This window comes from Capsella rubella, unplaced genomic scaffold (genome assembly GCF_000375325.1).
Source record: "Capsella rubella cultivar Monte Gargano unplaced genomic scaffold, Caprub1_0 scaffold_3, whole genome shotgun sequence".
NCBI lineage: Eukaryota > Viridiplantae > Streptophyta > Magnoliopsida > Brassicales > Brassicaceae > Capsella > Capsella rubella.
The window spans coordinates 8,325,014-8,342,498 of NW_006238921.1; the positions used below are offsets into that span (position 1 = coordinate 8,325,014).

At 34.7% G+C, this 17,485-nt stretch overlaps 4 protein-coding genes across 6 annotated transcripts; 2 read left to right on the forward strand and 2 right to left on the reverse strand.

Moving 5' to 3' along the window:
* Positions 1-7,323: 7,323 nt before the first annotated feature.
* Positions 7,324-9,707, forward strand: LOC17892575 (ATP sulfurylase 1, chloroplastic). The gene is made up of 5 exons (XM_006297544.2): positions 7,324-7,947; positions 8,287-8,692; positions 8,780-9,040; positions 9,124-9,210; positions 9,304-9,707. Exons 1-5 carry the CDS (start codon positions 7,433-7,435, stop codon positions 9,439-9,441), a joined length of 1,407 nt encoding a protein of 468 aa, XP_006297606.1. The 5' UTR covers positions 7,324-7,432; the 3' UTR covers positions 9,442-9,707.
* Positions 9,708-9,863: 156 nt separating this feature from the next.
* LOC17891821 (DNA-directed RNA polymerase IV subunit 7) lies at positions 9,864-10,947 on the forward strand. Of its 3 annotated transcripts, none has more exons than XM_006299159.2 (2): positions 9,864-9,986; positions 10,326-10,947. In XM_006299159.2, exon 2 carries the CDS (start codon positions 10,338-10,340, stop codon positions 10,839-10,841), a length of 504 nt encoding a protein of 167 aa, XP_006299221.1. In that variant the 5' UTR covers positions 9,864-9,986; positions 10,326-10,337; the 3' UTR covers positions 10,842-10,947. The 3 variants fall into 3 exon arrangements, with proteins under 3 accessions (XP_006299221.1, XP_023642767.1, XP_023642766.1); XM_023786999.1 differs by having other exon boundaries at positions 9,865-9,986; positions 10,320-10,947; XM_023786998.1 differs by lacking the exon at positions 9,864-9,986 and adding an exon at positions 9,994-10,134.
* A 67-nt stretch (positions 10,948-11,014) lies between these two features.
* On the reverse strand, positions 11,015-14,113 carry LOC17891227 (putative calcium-transporting ATPase 13, plasma membrane-type). The gene has a single exon (XM_023786997.1). It carries the CDS (start codon positions 14,070-14,072, stop codon positions 11,028-11,030), a length of 3,045 nt encoding a protein of 1,014 aa, XP_023642765.1. The 5' UTR covers positions 14,073-14,113; the 3' UTR covers positions 11,015-11,027.
* A 2,492-nt stretch (positions 14,114-16,605) lies between these two features.
* Positions 16,606-17,331, reverse strand: LOC17890670 (peptidyl-prolyl cis-trans isomerase CYP26-1). Its single transcript, XM_006299048.2, has one exon. The coding sequence runs from the start codon at positions 17,279-17,281 to the stop codon at positions 16,697-16,699; it is 585 nt and encodes a 194-aa protein (XP_006299110.1). The 5' UTR covers positions 17,282-17,331; the 3' UTR covers positions 16,606-16,696.
* Positions 17,332-17,485: the final 154 nt, after the last annotated feature.

Consider the following 17,485-nt stretch of genomic DNA (forward strand, 5'->3'; position numbering starts at 1 on the left):
GGCTTTGGATGCAAAGTTTGATGTCATCACAACCAAACAACACTTTTTTATTTAGCATATACAAATATTTTTATCATATTTTTGCTAAGAAAGCATCTAGTATTGCTTTTTTTACGAAAGGGAAAATAAATTATATATAAAAGGCATAATATTAAAATATAGTACCATTGTATTCGATAGATGATCCAAAACAAAAAGATAAGTTTCGAACATCACATATGTCTGATCAGTGATCTAGTACTCTTGAATTTGCATACGTATACATCAAACAGTTGCATCAGCCTCCTCGTGAGTCATTTCAAAACATATATGACAAAAATGTACGCCTAATCTTCCGCAATTCGTGTATCTAATAAGCTAGGATATGCATGTATATACTATTTTTTTAACTAAATACACAAGTAAAACTCACAGATGATTTTGTCTCTTGCTTAAACTACATAAACATGTTCATTAACAACAAGTAAAAGATCCAAGATATAAATATATGCTTTAGTTGATGAAATAATATATATGGCTTCAATTTTTAACTTGGTAATGTATACCCGGCCTTACATATGCAATTAGTGTTTGTTGACTTATTGGTACCAAACTCAAAAACCTTAAAAAAGGAACAATGAAAAAGATAAGAAAAAGAAAAAACTTATAAGCCAATCAGAAGTTTTTGGCTTTCGATCACTCTACCAAATATACAACAAGGTCGTTGTCAAAGATTGTCCATATCAATAATTTTCAATAGCGCTTGCAATGCAATATCGCGTAGCTGTCACAAATCAACAGCTTGCTCAGAGCCTATCGAATTTTGAGTAAGTTTTGCATAGAAATGGTATCATCCCATTGTTAGTGATAAGGAATCTTTTTGAGGAAACTTTGTTTTTATTATTCAATTCTCTTTCTATACATTTACAGCAATCAAACTACTAAATAACATCAGTTTCACAATACTTTATTTATTACAACTTCTAGATTTATTTATGAATATATTTTTCTTTGGTTGTTAAAGCTTTCTAGATTTATATTATAAAAAACAAGTTGTTGTAACGTCTAGAGAGCTATTAATTACTAATGCAGCGGGTAATTGGCATTGTGGTAGATTACAAAAACAAATGGTCGTAAAACATGTGTAGTCGGTAGCTAAGCATGGATACTGTGTGTACATGGATAATTATATATATAGCTTACTTTACATAAACTAAATTATGTTTGTGACAAAGACTTGCACTTGAGTCAATAGTAATTTTATATATTAATGCACTTTAAATAGATCATGAGAATATTCCATATGAACTCACTTAGGTATCACCTGTTTTGTTTAAAATTACATTCAAATTAAATACCAGTTTTTTTTGCTAGATAAATAATATAACGTTACATATATATATATATATATATATATATATATATATATATATATGTTTATAAATATTTGTTGTTGAATTTTGGAGAACAAAACAGAATAATACTACATTTTTGCTTCTTCGTAAAATTAAGAACATGCAATTTCAATTAGTGGGAACAAGTATACAATGTTTAATTGCTTAATGGTATATGAGATAGTTATATATATAGTAGTTAAGTACCATGCATGATGTGCTTAGATTTAAGCCAAGAAAATGTAATACTTCACATAAATTGTACTAGTCTAAGAGAGTTTCCGTAGGTTATACTTTATGCATGTGTTAACTTCACTTTTTCATGGCTTAGGTCTTAGTTAAAGCCACTATATTTCTTAATTATACTATTGAATTATGAATCATAAAGATGTGTTTCTGCGGTGGAGTTTGAAAACTATATTAAACCTAATGATGAGTCTAAATTAAAGTCTATATATAATCAATCTAATAGGACAACAAGAAAAAACTGTCTTCTTTTTCTTTCTCTCCGACATAGAAAATATAGTCCATAACAATTCTGAAACACATTATTAAATAAATCGTTGATATAATTAAATAATCAAACCAACTCGTACTAATATGATTTAAATTAACAAATGGTCAAGTCATCTCATATATAATAACATAGTTATAAATTACAACTCATTAATAGGTTAAGAGTGGATTAACAAGTCTCATGAGAGTGGTCGAAATCTCTCAATTAGAACCTCCTAATATAACATCTTCTAGAACATTAATCTCATAGAAAATATCATTTTTTTATTGGAATTATATATAATCTTTATCGAAACAAAAAAACTTTTTTTTTTTGTCTTTCAAAAAATCAAGAAAGAAGAAAAAAGGGTCCCCATCAATATATATGAGTAATTAATATAAGAGTTACAGAGGGAAGTAAAAGAAACAACACACAAAACTAATATGTCTTCTGTCTCTGTGTGAGAGATGATGAGATGAGAGAGCTTAGAAAGAGTTGAGAGAATCGGCGTGACATTATTCAATTTTATTCACGGTTCTTACTTTGGACCACTCTTTTTTTTTATCTTTCTTTCTTTAACGCCTTTTGTTTGTCACTCGTTCTTTAATTTTCACTTTCGACCCACACACTCTTGTTTAATTATAAAACTGACCCTTCTTAAAAAAAACTAATGTTCTCTTATCTCTCTCCTTCACGTTCTCCTACTCCTCCTCTTTCTCTTCTATATAAACACCCGTCTTCTTCTTCACTTTGATGAACAGACACATTTTTTCTTATTTATCTCTTGTTCTTTTTGGTTCTTGATCTGGTTTGGTGCACCGGCATCTGATGAAGCTGCCAGCATGATCTAATTAGCTTTCTTTTGTATCCGTTGTTGTGTTTTCATGACACGATGATGGTTTAAGAGATGAGTGTCGTTTAGATCATGTTCGCAGTTTCACCCGTTGACTGTCGCACCTTTTATGTAAACCCTAGTTTTTTTTCCCATCTCAAAATCCTCAATATCAAGAACACTTTGTTTCTCTTTTCTTCTTCTTCTTCTGATCTGTGAGACTAATTCTCTTTATCTGAGGCTAGTTTATTTCAGTTTTATCTGAGTTTTCTTTATATGTGGATCTGAAGTTTTTTTTTTTTTTTTCGGGTTAGGGTTATAGAGTTACTTATAGGAAACCCTAAGTCATCCTTTGGCAATTTGATTTTTTTTTTCTTTTTACATTTAGATTTATATGTGACAAATCTTACAAAGCTAGAAAAGAAGAGCTTTTTTTTTTTTACAAAGATTATTAGAATTTTAATAAATTGAGTTGTTTATATTTATTTGATTCACTTTTTGGGGATCTCAAGAGAGACTTCCAACTTCTTCTTCTTTTTGCTCAAATTATTTTTCATGTACATTTTGTTGTTCTTGGTTATAATAGTTTAGGGTTTCTGGGAAGAATTTTGAAACTGTAAGTACTTGAAATTATACAATATAAGTTCCACTCAAGATTTTGGTGTTAGTAGTTGCTCAGAGCTAACTCCACATCTGGATCCTGATAGATTAACCAAAGAGGGGCAAATTAAATGTTATGAATTTGAAGAAAGAAATAAAATTATGATTTTTATAAAATGATTACTAGAACGACAGTAATGATGACTAGCCAGCCATAAACTCATGGTTTTTGCTTCTTAGATATTCATTTAGATAATGTAATACAGATACCTCAATTTTACTGTTTCAAATTAAACCCAAATAAAAAACATTGAACAATTAAAACACACACAAGATATATATGTCAATTTTACTGTTTCATTGCCTGAAATATAATGGTCCCCTTTTGCATGTTTAAGATATATGCACACATAAACTAGTTAACCAGTTGTTTCAGTCACTACATCTCAAATTGTATAAACCAAACTTCTTACCAAAAAAAAAATTGTATAAACCAAAGTTAATTATGTTAGCCCCATGATCAAAACATATCTTGACCTCATGCCTTATCAAATATTAAGTAGCCAAGTACAAAATGATCATCAATATTATCATTACATCGGTCATCATCATCTTTTTATTTTGTGTTCTTTTAACTCAACGATCGTCATCAAGTAATAGGTACGTCTATAATAGGGATGATATGATTCGGTTAATGGGATTTTGAAACTTTGGCTTTTCTATTTGTATAGGAAAGCTCCACCGAGTGTACAATTTTATTTTTTTTCCTTTTATTTGTCGATTTTTTTTTTTTTAAATGAGATTCTCCCAAGTTGCTTTCGTCTCTTTCAAACTTTCCTTTAATGGTTTTAGTTCGTCAGTTACAAAAATAAAAAAATTCGTCTGTTTGTACTTAATTTACAATTGTGGATATATTTACACCAAAATGTATCAATCTCTTCTGTATCACATTCAATTTTCTCCAACCGTTACTTTTACTTATCCAAGAAAAGGTCAAGCTTTGATTTTGTCCTTTTTCTTTTATAACGTTTAAAGTAAACGTTTTGATTTAGGTATATAGGAAAGGCTTTCTATGTTTTTAAATATACTAGAAACAAGAGATTTATTTAATTAAGGATTAGTGTAAAATTCAGGAAAAGCAAAACAAATAGATTATATTAATGGAAACAATAGAGTTTTACATGAATCAATCGATAGAGATCGTTTTATTTTTCTAAAATATATACAAACAAACTCGCTTAAAGCTTGGTTGGGTGTAACGTTTAAAGTAAAATTTGTGTTTTAGGTGTATGAGAAAGCTTTTAAAGTTTAAAGTTTGTAGTTAAATGTCATAAAATAGTCGTACTCGTATGTGTTAGTGTCGTATGAATATTTCACTAGTTGAACCGAAACCTCCATGATCATTAAACCAAAAAATAATACTAGCTAGACCTTTAATTTACGCAGTGTGCATCTTATAATAAACTTCATCGGTTTTTAGGGGTGGACCATAAACTACAACTACTACTACCAGAGCAAACATGTCCTTGGCAAGTAAAATAAATTCAGCCCATCACGATTGAGCCTCGTTTCTTTTCAATACTTGGGCCTGTCTTAATTATATAAGACCCATAAGAATGTATTCATCATATGTGAACTATTTCATCAAAAGGTTTGTGCTTAAAAAAGTAAATCATATCGTCAAGTATACGTACCAGTTGTTCTTGAATTGAATCAGACGCACTTACGCATGCATGGTCTTACTATGTTCCTCAAGCGTTAGAAAAAGCCTTCATGGTGTGATGTCTGATGTTTCACGTGCGGACAGTAACTCATGGAACTTAGACTCACTCAAGTCAACCTTGTTCCTTTGGCTCATTTGTAAAAATAATTTGGTGAAGTTTTCTTTAAAACCTTTCAATTGACATCAAGTATATATTGTATAATCCTTCTTTTCCATTCTTAAGGACACTCGGATTGATCAAAACTCAAAAAGACTTTGGCATCTCCTCTCTCATATGGATGTTACTTGGTTACTTTGGGTTCGTGGACTTGGACAGTGAGCCTTAGCCGCCCCAACTAAAGTTTTTAATTACAATGTTAACTTTGTGCGTTGATTAATTAATTTTATGTTCAGGAAACAAGAACGTTTTCATTCTGGAATTGTATATAATACTAGCTATGAACTTTATCCATAAGAGAACATTGTCCGATGTGATTTGTAGTGAAAATTGAAAGAGATTGGAATTTAGGAAAACACACACATAAACATGTATCAAATTCAATAAATTATGATTCACGCTTACAGGTTTTTTTAAAAATAATCTGGTGAATGATTAAGAGAACAAAAGCAGGTAGGTCAATCATGAAATGTTTTATTTTGACACATGTTGAATGTGAAAGGTCCACAGCCACCAATAAAACTGGTCAAGCCCTACATTATCCAAAACTCCTTACTCACCTTACATTTACTAATTATATAAAAAAACGAATTAGTCAAACAAAATTTCGAGTTAACATCTAAGAGTAGTGGTAGTAAACTTATAAACGTTTGAGAGTACTTTGGAGTTCAATTTGTTCTAATGGTTAATAAAGTAGTTAAGAAATAATTGGGAGATTAATTCACTTAAGCTACTAGTTTATACCAGTCTACCAACTTTTCCAGTTTTGACAATATTTACCACGTGGCCATGAAGCATGCACAGCATCATTGTCAGGTTTAACAAATATATACTACAGTACTATAGTTTATCTATAAGCAAACAAGATCGTTTCGTGGCAGCTTCGGGTCAAAAATAAAAAAAGATTGGTCTAGTTCAAGTCAAATTTGAGTAGCTTTTTTAGTAATCAATGGGTCGGCGAAATGTTTTCTAAAATAATATTTTCATCTAGATGTACACTACTCCTTACTACAATAGTGTCCAATACTATAATACTCAAATTTCATGTTTCTCTCCTATCAAAGTAAATCGAGTTTTCAAATAGTAAAAAAGAAAAAGAAATAATATGTATAAGATAAGAGAGAATAATCTTGTTACAAAAACTAAGTAAATCAAACAATTGAATTACAAACTTAAGAACATAAATATAGCCATGAGATGAATGTATTGAATCTATATAAATTTTATGTTTAGCTTCATTTTTTTTTGTTTATTTTGGTGAGATTTGATTACTAAAAAGTACTATTATTCTAAAATAATGAGAAAAAAGTGGAACAAATATTCGTGATGTTGACGTGGCAGATCGAGTGGTGTTAATATTCTAATATTATCAAGTGGTTTGTGTAATAAGCAAATGGGTGGTCGAACCTGACCGTATTCTTGGACATATTCAACTGTAGCATCGGTCCACACAGCCCTTATTACCTCACCTTTCCTAACTTTTTATTTATTTCTTTTCTATTCATATTTTTTTTGGTCTTATTATAATAAACAAATTAATTGATGACAAAAAATTAATAATAATAAACTAATTACTATTTTAACTCTGCCAAAACATAAAAATATGTTACAAAGTACAAATATGTTATGTTTTATGAAAATTTTTGATTTTCCCTTTGGTATGAGAATACGAAATAATTGCATCATCCACCATATATAGTCCAAACAATATTAACACAATTGCAAATATTTATATGTTTTCATGTTTTGTTCGATTATATTAAAATTCAAAACAGATTACATTTTTATGAGTTAAACCGGCGAGCTTAAAGCCTTTCAAGTTATAATCACTAATGAGAAAAAGTATATATTATGAAATTAAAAAAGATCATAATAATATAAACCTGGATTAAAAGTAGTATATGTTTAATAATAAAAGAAAAAGATTAGTATCTAATTATATAATAGTATACACTGACTCTGTACTATACCAATAAGGTAACCTCGTTATAAATTATGTCACACTAATATTTAATGTTTAATCACATAATCATACACTGAATTAAATTAACTAAAATACTAATACCCGTCCAGGTACATAATAATATTCGCAGATACGGTCCTTAATTACTATAAACTCTATAAAACCAATCCAATCACCAAATCTCATTTTCCAATTGAATTGGGAACGAACCATACCATACCAAAGCTCTTCTCCTCCATTAGAGCTCAAAGCTTGAAGAAGCAGCCTTAGCCTTAGAAACTTTCAAAAATGGCTTCCATGGCTGCCGTATTAAGCAAAACTCCATTCCTATCTCAACCACTCACCAAATCATCCCCAACCTCCGATCTCCCCTTCGCCGCCGTATCCTTCCCTTCGAAATCCCTACGCCGTCGCGGTGGCGTCGGAGGCGTAGGATCAATCCGAGCAGGGTTAATCGCGCCTGACGGAGGTAAGCTTGTGGAGCTTATCGTTGAAGAGCCGAAGCGGCGGGAGAAGAAACACGAGGCGGCGGAGCTGCCACGCGTTGAGCTAACGGCGATTGACTTGCAATGGATGCACGTGTTAAGCGAAGGCTGGGCAAGTCCACTCGGAGGTTTCATGAGAGAATCCGAGTTCCTCCAAACTCTTCATTTCAACTCGCTCCGTCTTGATGACGGATCCGTTGTTAACATGTCTGTGCCTATTGTTCTCGCTATCGACGATGAGCAGAAGGCACAAATCGGCGAGTCTAAACGTGTCGCTCTTGTTGATTCCGATGGTAACCCCCTCGCTATCCTCAGCGAGTAAGTTCTTCTTCGTCCTCATCTTCGAATCAGATTGGTAGTAGATTCATGGAGAAGAAACTGAGATTTGAATTTTGATTTTAGCTTATCTGTGTTGGTATGATTGGACTTAGACCAGATCTGATTCGTTTGACATAGACACAAAAGCTGAAAACTCTGTTTATGCATCACTGTAGAGTTTTAAAAGTCTCATTTGATTTGCCTATAGAGTCTAGAGTACTTTTCATTTTTTACTTTTTTTTTGTCTTGAGATTAGTCAGTGATATATGATGCATGATTGAATTTGGATATGGGTTTATAATTGGTTACTCAATACTTGTTTGTTTCTGGTTTTATCAGCATTGAGATTTATAAGCATCCAAAGGAAGAAAGGATAGCTAGAACTTGGGGTACGACTGCTCCAGGTTTGCCTTATGTAGAAGAGGCGATAACCAATGCTGGAAACTGGCTTATTGGGGGTGATCTTGAGGTTCTTGAGCCAGTTAAGTACAATGATGGACTTGACCGTTTCAGGCTTTCGCCTGCTGAGCTACGAAAAGAGTTGGAGAAGCGTAATGCGGATGCTGTCTTTGCTTTCCAGCTGAGGAATCCGGTTCACAATGGTCACGCTCTTCTTATGACTGATACTCGTAGGAGACTTCTTGAGATGGGATACAAAAACCCTATCCTTTTGCTTCATCCGTTAGGAGGGTTCACAAAGGCTGATGATGTTCCTCTAGATTGGAGGATGAAGCAGCACGAAAAGGTAAAACAAAAACTTTATTGACTGTGTATCGCTAGAGTGAGGAACAACAATTGCTGTATACTAAATGGGTTTATGAGTCTAAAACAGGTGCTAGAGGACGGTGTTCTTGATCCAGAGACAACAGTGGTTTCGATCTTCCCGTCACCTATGCATTACGCTGGTCCAACAGAAGTGCAGTGGCACGCAAAGGCCAGAATCAATGCTGGTGCTAACTTTTACATTGTGGGTCGTGATCCAGCTGGAATGGGTCATCCCGTAGAGAAACGTGATCTTTACGATGCTGATCATGGAAAGAAAGTTCTAAGCATGGCACCAGGACTAGAACGCCTCAATATCCTTCCTTTCAAGGTAAATAAAAACCAACTTCAAAATGATTCACACTTTTTATAATGGTAAATGTTGAGATCTGATTTCTTGGTTCAATATCACAGGTTGCTGCATATGACAAGACGCAAGGGAAGATGGCTTTCTTCGATCCATCAAGGCCTCAAGATTTCTTGTTCATCTCTGGCACTAAGGTAATCTACCAGTCCCCAAGAGAACTACTACAGTTTTAAACTCTTCATTGTATACTTAATCTAACAAAGATCTAATGTCTTTCGATTTTTCAGATGCGCACATTGGCAAAGAACAACGAAAACCCACCAGATGGGTTCATGTGCCCAGGTGGATGGAAAGTTCTGGTGGATTATTATGAGAGCTTGACTCCAGCTGGTAATGGTAGACTACAAGAAGTGGTTCCGGTTTAAGACAAAAGACAAAACTGTCGCTTCTGCTTCGTTTCAAGTTGTAACGTTTGTGTTGTGAGCCTTGTGGCAACAAGTCATTGTTGTATAGGGGAGAAAGCCTATGTATAATCAGGCCGGACCTTTTTCCAAATAAATTATGGATAAAGACTGTTTTGTTTTGCAAAACAATTTACGAAACTTGTAATATTTGGTCCTGAAACTTTGTACCATATGATTGAAACGATTGTGTTTATATATAAAAAAACAGCCAAGTAAACTTTGTACTACAGACTACAGTAATGGATGCATGAATCTTTCATTGGACTCCATAAAATCAAGTGAAATAGCCATATAAATTAATGGATGAGTAATGTGTGTGGCCCATTTTTAGTAATGGGCCTGTATAGGGCCTCTAAATTAGGAAACTGACTTAACGCGTGTTCTTGACGTCGACGGACAGTGTTGTCTTCTCCGACGCTTCGTTGATCCTCGGCAAGTGGCAATTGGCGTCTATTTTCAGGAATTGTTCCATTACAGCTTCTAGTTGCGTCTCTCACTACGTTCAGGTTAGAGTTTTTGATTTGTGAAACCAAATTTTTCTCAGTAGATTCAGTCTTGGGGTTTGTGGAGAACGATGATATTATAACGTTTTGGGAATACAAACTGGTTCATGCATGGTGGTATATCAATGTTGGTTTGATGGTTGATGAAAAAGTCGGAAACTTTGTGATTCGTCCCTATTGTTGAGTTTCATTTATATGGTTTACATGTATGCAAAGTGTTTGTTAAAATGCCTGAAAGAAAACTTAAAGTTGATCATTTTTGGTAAAAATTGATAGCATGTTTCTGTAATATGCATAATCTTCAAATCAGAATGTGATTGGCAACATATTTCACAGTTTCAGGCTGGAACAAAAATGTTCATCAGAGTCAAACTGCCATGGGATGTTATGATTGCAGCTGAAGATATGGACACTGGGCTCACGCTCCAGAGAACTATTGTCGTTCATCTACTCGATGCCTTTGCTACCAAGAAAGCAACGAAAAATCTTGGATACTTCATAACACCCACAATTTTGGAGACAATCGGCGAGGGAAAGATCAAGGAGCAGACTGGCGAAGCTGTCTTTCCCGTGGTTTTCAACGGAATCTGCTTTAAGATGTTTAAAGGAGAGGTTCTTCATGGTGTGGTTAGCAAGGTGCACAAGCTTGGTGTCTTTTTGAGATCTGGCCCTTACGAAACCATTTACCTATCACACATGAAGATGTCCGATTACGAGTTCATCCCAGGAGAGAACCCGGTTTTCATGAATGAGAACATGTCCCGGATTCAGATCGGCACCAGAGTTCGTTTCATCGTATTAGATACCCAGTGGAGAGAGGCAGAGAAAGACTTCATAGCTTTGGCCAGCATCGGATAAGACAATCTTGGCCCGTTCTAAGGATTGTAATCTGAGTTTTTCCACTCTATATATATGCTATGTAAAAATGCTTTTCAATGAAATTGATCAATCTTTATTTAATAAATCGGTTATACATATTGAAAGAAAAAACAAATCAATGCTTCATAATATACATACTAATGTAAGATCTAATCAAGAGCCTCTTCACGATCTCTTCTTCCATTTCAGGTAGCTGAAGAAGTGTCTCTCTGGAACAGGAACTGACTTTACTAACCATCCAATCGGCCATGACACCGCCGCAATTGCAATGCAAACTCCCCATTGACCCCAATTTAGCCTCTCAGTGTCAGCAAATTTCTTCAGAAACTCAACCATCACAACTTGCAAAACCACAGTCACAACTATGATCCCAATGAAGAGCCTGTTCTTGTGTAACCCCTTGAATACATTCTTCTTCTCCAAACTCCTTGCGTTAAACTCGTTGAACACCTGACAAAGCACAAAGGTATTGAAGATCAGAGTGTTCTTCACCTTCTCTGTCACATCGAAGATCGATCTTCCTCTAAACTGAAGCACCAAGAGAACAGAGATCTGGTAAAACGCTTGAGCCAATAGATTCCTCCACATGATGTTCGTGATCAATGGCGAGACTCTCCCTATCGGTTTCTTATTCATAAGATCATTTGTTGGTTTCTCTGTAGCTAAAGCCAATGCACCAAGTGTGTCCATGATCAAATTCACCCACAGTAGTTGAACGGCTGTCAATGGAACTTCTCCAGCTGAAACCGCGGCCACGAAGTTGATCACGAGAGCTGCCACATTGACAGTGAGCTGAAACTGAATGAATTTCTGAATATTGTTGTACACGCATCTTCCCCATTTCAAAACCGTTGCAACAGAGGCAAAGTTATCGTCTAGGATCACAATATCGGAGCTCTCTTTAGCTACTTCTGTGCCTTGAATCCCCATAGAAAGTCCAATATCAGCTTCTTTCAATGCTGGTGCATCGTTAGTGCCATCTCCAGTAACGGCCACAACATGGCCTAGCTCCTTGAGGCATTTCACCATGAGAAACTTATCAAACGGTGAAGATCTCGCCATTACTTTGATTCTTTCGACTTTCTTTAACCTTTCTTCTTGACTGTAGTTTCTAAACTCTTCTCCTTCTAAAACAGCTTCACTATTCATCTCATCTTCAGATGTCAAGATTCCGCACTCTACAGCGATTGCTCTGGCCGTGAAAATGTTATCTCCAGTGATCATTTTGATGTTTACACCGGCGAATTGACAATCCTCTACAGCTTTCTTCACTCCAGGCCTACATGGATCTTTGATTCCAACTATCCCAAGTAAGCTCAAGTTCTCTTCTTTTAACTTCTTGATGTCTTCATTGTCTTCTGAATACGCAAAGGCTATGCAACGGAGTGATTTAGCTGCCATGGATTGGATAATCTTCTCGAACTGAATCATATCATCTTCTTTCATCTCTCTCACAACTCCAGAACCATCATAGAACGTAGAACACATAGCTAGAATCTTCTCAGCAGCTCCTTTCCAATGTACAACATTGATTTGTCCATTCTTCTTCTTCATCAACACGCCACTTCTCTTCTTCTCTGAATTGAAAGCTTCCACATGAACAACATCGTGTTGTTCAATCACTTCCTCCATATCCATCTTCAATTCCTCAACCGCCCAGCTCAGAATCGCTTTCTCTGTTGGACTACCGGAGAACTCATACTCTGTTCCTGACTTAGCCTTAAACACACTCCCTGTAGTGTTCATTGCAACTCCTTGATGAAACATTTCAACAACTTTCTGAGACACAGAAGAAGCTTTCCCTGACTCAAGACCGAACCAGAAATCGGTTACCTTCATTTGATTAAGCGTCAAAGTACCCGTTTTATCGGTACAGATAACCGTTGCAGAGCCCATAGTCTCACAAGCAGAGAGCTTTCTCACCATTGCTTGATCTTTCATCATCCTCTTCATGGAATATGCCAATGTCAATGTCACAGCTAATGGCAATCCTTCTGGTATCGCAACCACGATGATTGTTACCGCTGCTGCAACCATCTCAACTACAGCGTTCACGATTTCATCGCTCTTCGTCTTCTTCCCGTTATACTCGCGGTTTCCGATCTCATCTTTCGTGTTTCCCGTGAAGTAACGGATTAACAGAACCAAAAGAACAAAGAAAGCTACAAGTAAACCAACTTTACCTATCGAAGAAGTAAGCTTGTTGAGACGAGTCTGCAATGGAGTTTGCTCGTTCGTGTCACGCGAGATGTGACTCATCATTTGTCCCCAAGCAGTGTTCATCCCAACCGAAGTAACCGTCATTTTACCAAACCCATCAGCGATTTTAGTCCCGGAAAACAAGAATGTGTTCCCTGTTAAGCTAACCTCGACATGGTCACTTTCTCCTGTCATGCTTGATTCATCAACGTGTAATGAATGTCCTTCAACGAACACTCCATCTGCTGGAACTTGATCTCCGATGTTCAAGCAAACGATATCTCCAACGACAATGTCAAAGATCGAAATCTCTTGACGGCGACCGTTTCTAACAACATCAATCTTGATGTTGCTACTTACTTTAGAGAGTTTATCAAACTGTCTGTTCTGTCTGAAGTTACTGACCGCAGAGACAGCTACCACCAAGAAAACAGCAACGTATATACTTCCTCCATCGTACCATCCTTCTTTCAATCCATGCTCTTTGATACCAAACCCAAGAGAGAGCGTTGCACATACGAGAAGGATGAGAATCGTAAGGTCCTTGAACGCTTCCACCACAAAATAGAAGAGACTCTTCGATGGTTGTCTGGTGTAAGTATTAGACCCGAACGTCAAACGCCTACGTTCAATCTCTTCAGTTTCTTCATTGATCCCAAGACGTGTGTTAGTCTTCAAAGCCGAGACTAAGCCATTAGGACCACCAAGAGACTCAAGTTTCTCTTGGTTCTTGTTCTTGACGAGATCGTTTAAGGTCTCAGTATCAATCTTGAAGTGTTCATCTTCTTGATGGTGATCTAGATCAATGGCGGTGTAGGAAAGAGAACGAGGGAACAAACCTTGTTTTCGGACAGCGTGTTTGGCGCAGTTAAGGAGAGTTCTCGAACAATAGATCTTGATGAACGCTAATTGCCATTTCTTGTTTGGTTTGCTTAAGGTTTTAGGAAGTTGCAAGAGAGCCTCAACGCCCACCACCTTCTTCTCTGCATGATCAGAAACGTTTCTCCGCATTGTTTTTGGTATTTGTTAAACCGAAAATTACTAAACCGAAAAGAAGAAAAAATAAAAACCAGAAACGGTAGAATCTTTTTTTTTTTTTTTTTTTGTGAAAGCGATCGATGAATGAGGAACTGCAAAATAAGAGCTGATGATGTAAATGGATATGATAGTTTCAATTTGGTTTTATAGTTAGTTCATGAGTCGGTCTTTTCGTATCATCTACGAAGTTTCGTAGCAATGACAACGAAAGTCACATATTATGATATTTACCAAAACATCTACGTCATTTAAGGCGATTTAATAAAATATTAATATTAAATATTTGTTTTTAATTGAACGAATCAATAAAGTAATTTAAATTATTAGGATATGTGTATAGTCCGTGTTTATTTCATTTATGTGTCATACCATATCTAACACTCGTTTTCAATATTTAACGCAAAAGTGATATAGTTGGCCTATATATAGTAGTGGTACATATCGACATGCCTACTTTTTTCTATACATATCGTAAATGGAGTATATATAGCATATTCTTTGTTTAACGATTAAGGAATTGAGTTTTGATGATATATTTTAATTCTTTCTATTAACTTCTCCAATATAGTTGATTACTACTACGTACCTTTTGAAAGAGTTCGATACGTGTTGAATTCGAGAATTCATGTCGATCACAAAACAGGCTGATCCTAATTAATATGAGTTCTAATTGTCATTACACACGTAAATATGGTCGATAACATTCTTAAATTAAACGATTATGAATTGAATAAAGAGAAGAGTAAAGCTTAAGTTTTTTTATTGCATTGGTAACCTTTCAAAATATTTACAACAAAGGTGATACATTTATATCAAGCATGAACTATATTACATTTAATTAATAATATGTTTTTAAACATAAACATATTGTTTAAAAAATTTAGAAAATTGTCATTGATATTACTCTTGACCCTACGTTGTAAAATCTTATTTATCCAAAAGTTACGTTTCGGCTTTATTATCTACAAATGAATGACTTAGAATCGTTGTAAAGTAGGAAAGAGTAACTTCGTAACAAAGTTTTATTGTCAGGTGTAGAGAAATTTAAAATGCTATATGCAAAGACTTTACTAATTGTTTTAGTTAAAAATATGACTTTGGAAGATGAAAACCAAAATTTCCATGGTGACTTGTAGTATCTCAAGTCTCAACCATCATAATATATATATGGATTCCTCGTAAGAACCAAATATTGAGCAATATCATTACATTTCTTTCGTATATGTTATGACATAAAGATATGACATCATGAACGAAAACGTAAGCGACAACAAAAGTCGTTAGCAAGTGGAAAAAATTGGCATATTATGGCAGAATAGGGTACATATGGTTATTTTACAATTTGATAATTGATCCAATTTGTAACTAATTTGTGGCTTACCTCATAGCTAAACACATGCGTTTTGTAGCTGATATTTTGTTTAGCTTTTTCATCATCTACTTTTTGTTTATTGGTTTTCAAATTTAGCATTTCGACGATTATAATTGACATTTTTTATAAAACGAATAACTAATACCAGGTTAAGCGAAGGAACGATGGTAAAAAAGAAAAGTATTGAAATTTCAATCTTGTGTTTAATTTTTACTATAATATATTTATATTTGGTTTGGTAAGACTGTCTAAAATATGTCAACAAATGATGTTATTAAATTTACTGGCTTGTGCTTTATACTATGGGAAAAGAATGCTAGATTTCTTCATAATTCGGATAATACCTTATATTTCAAATGCTGAAAGTGACATACATGTCAAATAAACTAAGATTCTATCTAGTCGACAGGTTTTGAACATTTGATATTTCAGCAAACAACTAAAAAGGGTAAAAGTTTTGAAGATCTTACCATCGTTTGCTATGTAATTAAAAAAGTGGACCGACTCTAAAAATAGCCAATACAAAAAAAACAAAGACTTCGTTTGGTCTATTAATGTACGTTAAGAATCCAGAATTGACTTGTATATAGTTTTATAGTCAATAACAAATGACCAAAGATTTTTCCACATTGGATAATATATAAAAAATATGGTACATGCTTGTTCATTTTTGTTTATTATTGCAGAAGAAAAAAGTTAGATGAATTCGACAAAGCGAAACTAAGATTACAAAAAACCGAATATAAACAATTTCGCCTAGACCATAAAAAATCCATCAAGAGTCAAGACTTTGTAATATGATATTAATTCTTTTGTTAACCCTATGTAGAACTACATCAAAGATTCAAGACACCACTAATTAAGTTACTAAAGTCAAGGAATATACCAAATCCTACAAAATCAAACGTAACCAAAGCTGTTAAGAGCTTTTGAGTTAGCTCTGGTTACAATGTTTGGTGCGGCCAGTAAGGTCTGCGCGGTGACCTCTGAATTTTATAAGGTTCTATATTTACATCTGTTCGAGTGTTTTAACGCATAAGTTAAACCTAAAATCATGAACAATAACTACTAAAACAGGTACATAATGATTATATGATTCTACCAAACAGATTGTTTCTGATTTGCAGTAGCATATAATTAATAGCTAATTAAAAATTATGTTAATCATTAAGTATTCAATGGTAAAGGCTATATAGCCAGTTTAAACTCCAAAACTCAAAACTAACTAAACGAACGAAGAACAAAAACACATCAAAACCATAAAAGCTACAATTATATTCATAAAATAAACACTTTCATATCTATAATCTGAAAGCTCACCACAGTCCTCGATCACCACGGGCTTACAAGGCTTCCTTGTTTCACTTACGACCTCCTCCTCAATGCTCTTCATAAGATCCAACCCTTCAACAACTCTACCGAACACAACATGATCACCATCCATCTCCAACCCCTCACTCATGAAGATCTGGAAGTGAGTTCTGTCCGAGTGTGGCATGGAGATGACACCTGGACCTTCGTGGTTCAAGATGAAGTACTCGTTGTCGTCGACCAAACCCTCTTCGTAGAACGACTTGTCTCCGACCATGATATCTCCTCCACACCACATGAGATCAGGAACGATACGGTCGAAGGATGATCCTTTGTAGTGGAGTGGTTTACCACACTTTCCCACGCCTTTCTCGCCGGTACATAGGGTTCTAAAGTTCTCCGCCGTACGTGGAGTCAAGTCAGCGAAGAGCTCTATCACGATCCGACCAGATGGTTTGCCGTCGACGGTCAAATCAAAGAAGACTTTAGGGTTTGCCATTGTCTGATCGGAGATGATGAATATTAGTATTTTAGGGTTTCTATGTGTTTGCACGATTTATAACGTTGAATTAGTTAATTAGATACCATAATGTAGCAAATAGTTTTCAATATTAATAATATTCGATTTTCTTTGTAATTATCTATGTATCTTTTTTTCTCATCCTAGGAAAACAAAATCCAATAGTTATAAAAGGGCTTTATT

What these genes read in the sequence shown, in the direction of transcription:
- LOC17892575 (XM_006297544.2), top strand. Translation starts at nt 7,433, where the DNA reads ATGGCTTCCATGGCTGCCGTATTAAGCAAAACTCCATTCCTATCTCAA. An exon ending in GGATGAAGCAGCACGAAAAG is followed by an intron (nt 8,693 to 8,779) that starts GTAAAACAAAAA and finishes AGTCTAAAACAG; the next exon opens with GTGCTAGAGGACGGTGTTCT. An exon ending in TGTTCATCTCTGGCACTAAG is followed by an intron (nt 9,211 to 9,303) that starts GTAATCTACCAG and finishes TCGATTTTTCAG; the next exon opens with ATGCGCACATTGGCAAAGAA.
- LOC17891227 (XM_023786997.1), bottom strand. Translation starts at nt 14,072, where the DNA reads ATGCGGAGAAACGTTTCTGATCATGCAGAGAAGAAGGTGGTGGGCGTT.
- LOC17890670 (XM_006299048.2), bottom strand. Translation starts at nt 17,281, where the DNA reads ATGGCAAACCCTAAAGTCTTCTTTGATTTGACCGTCGACGGCAAACCA.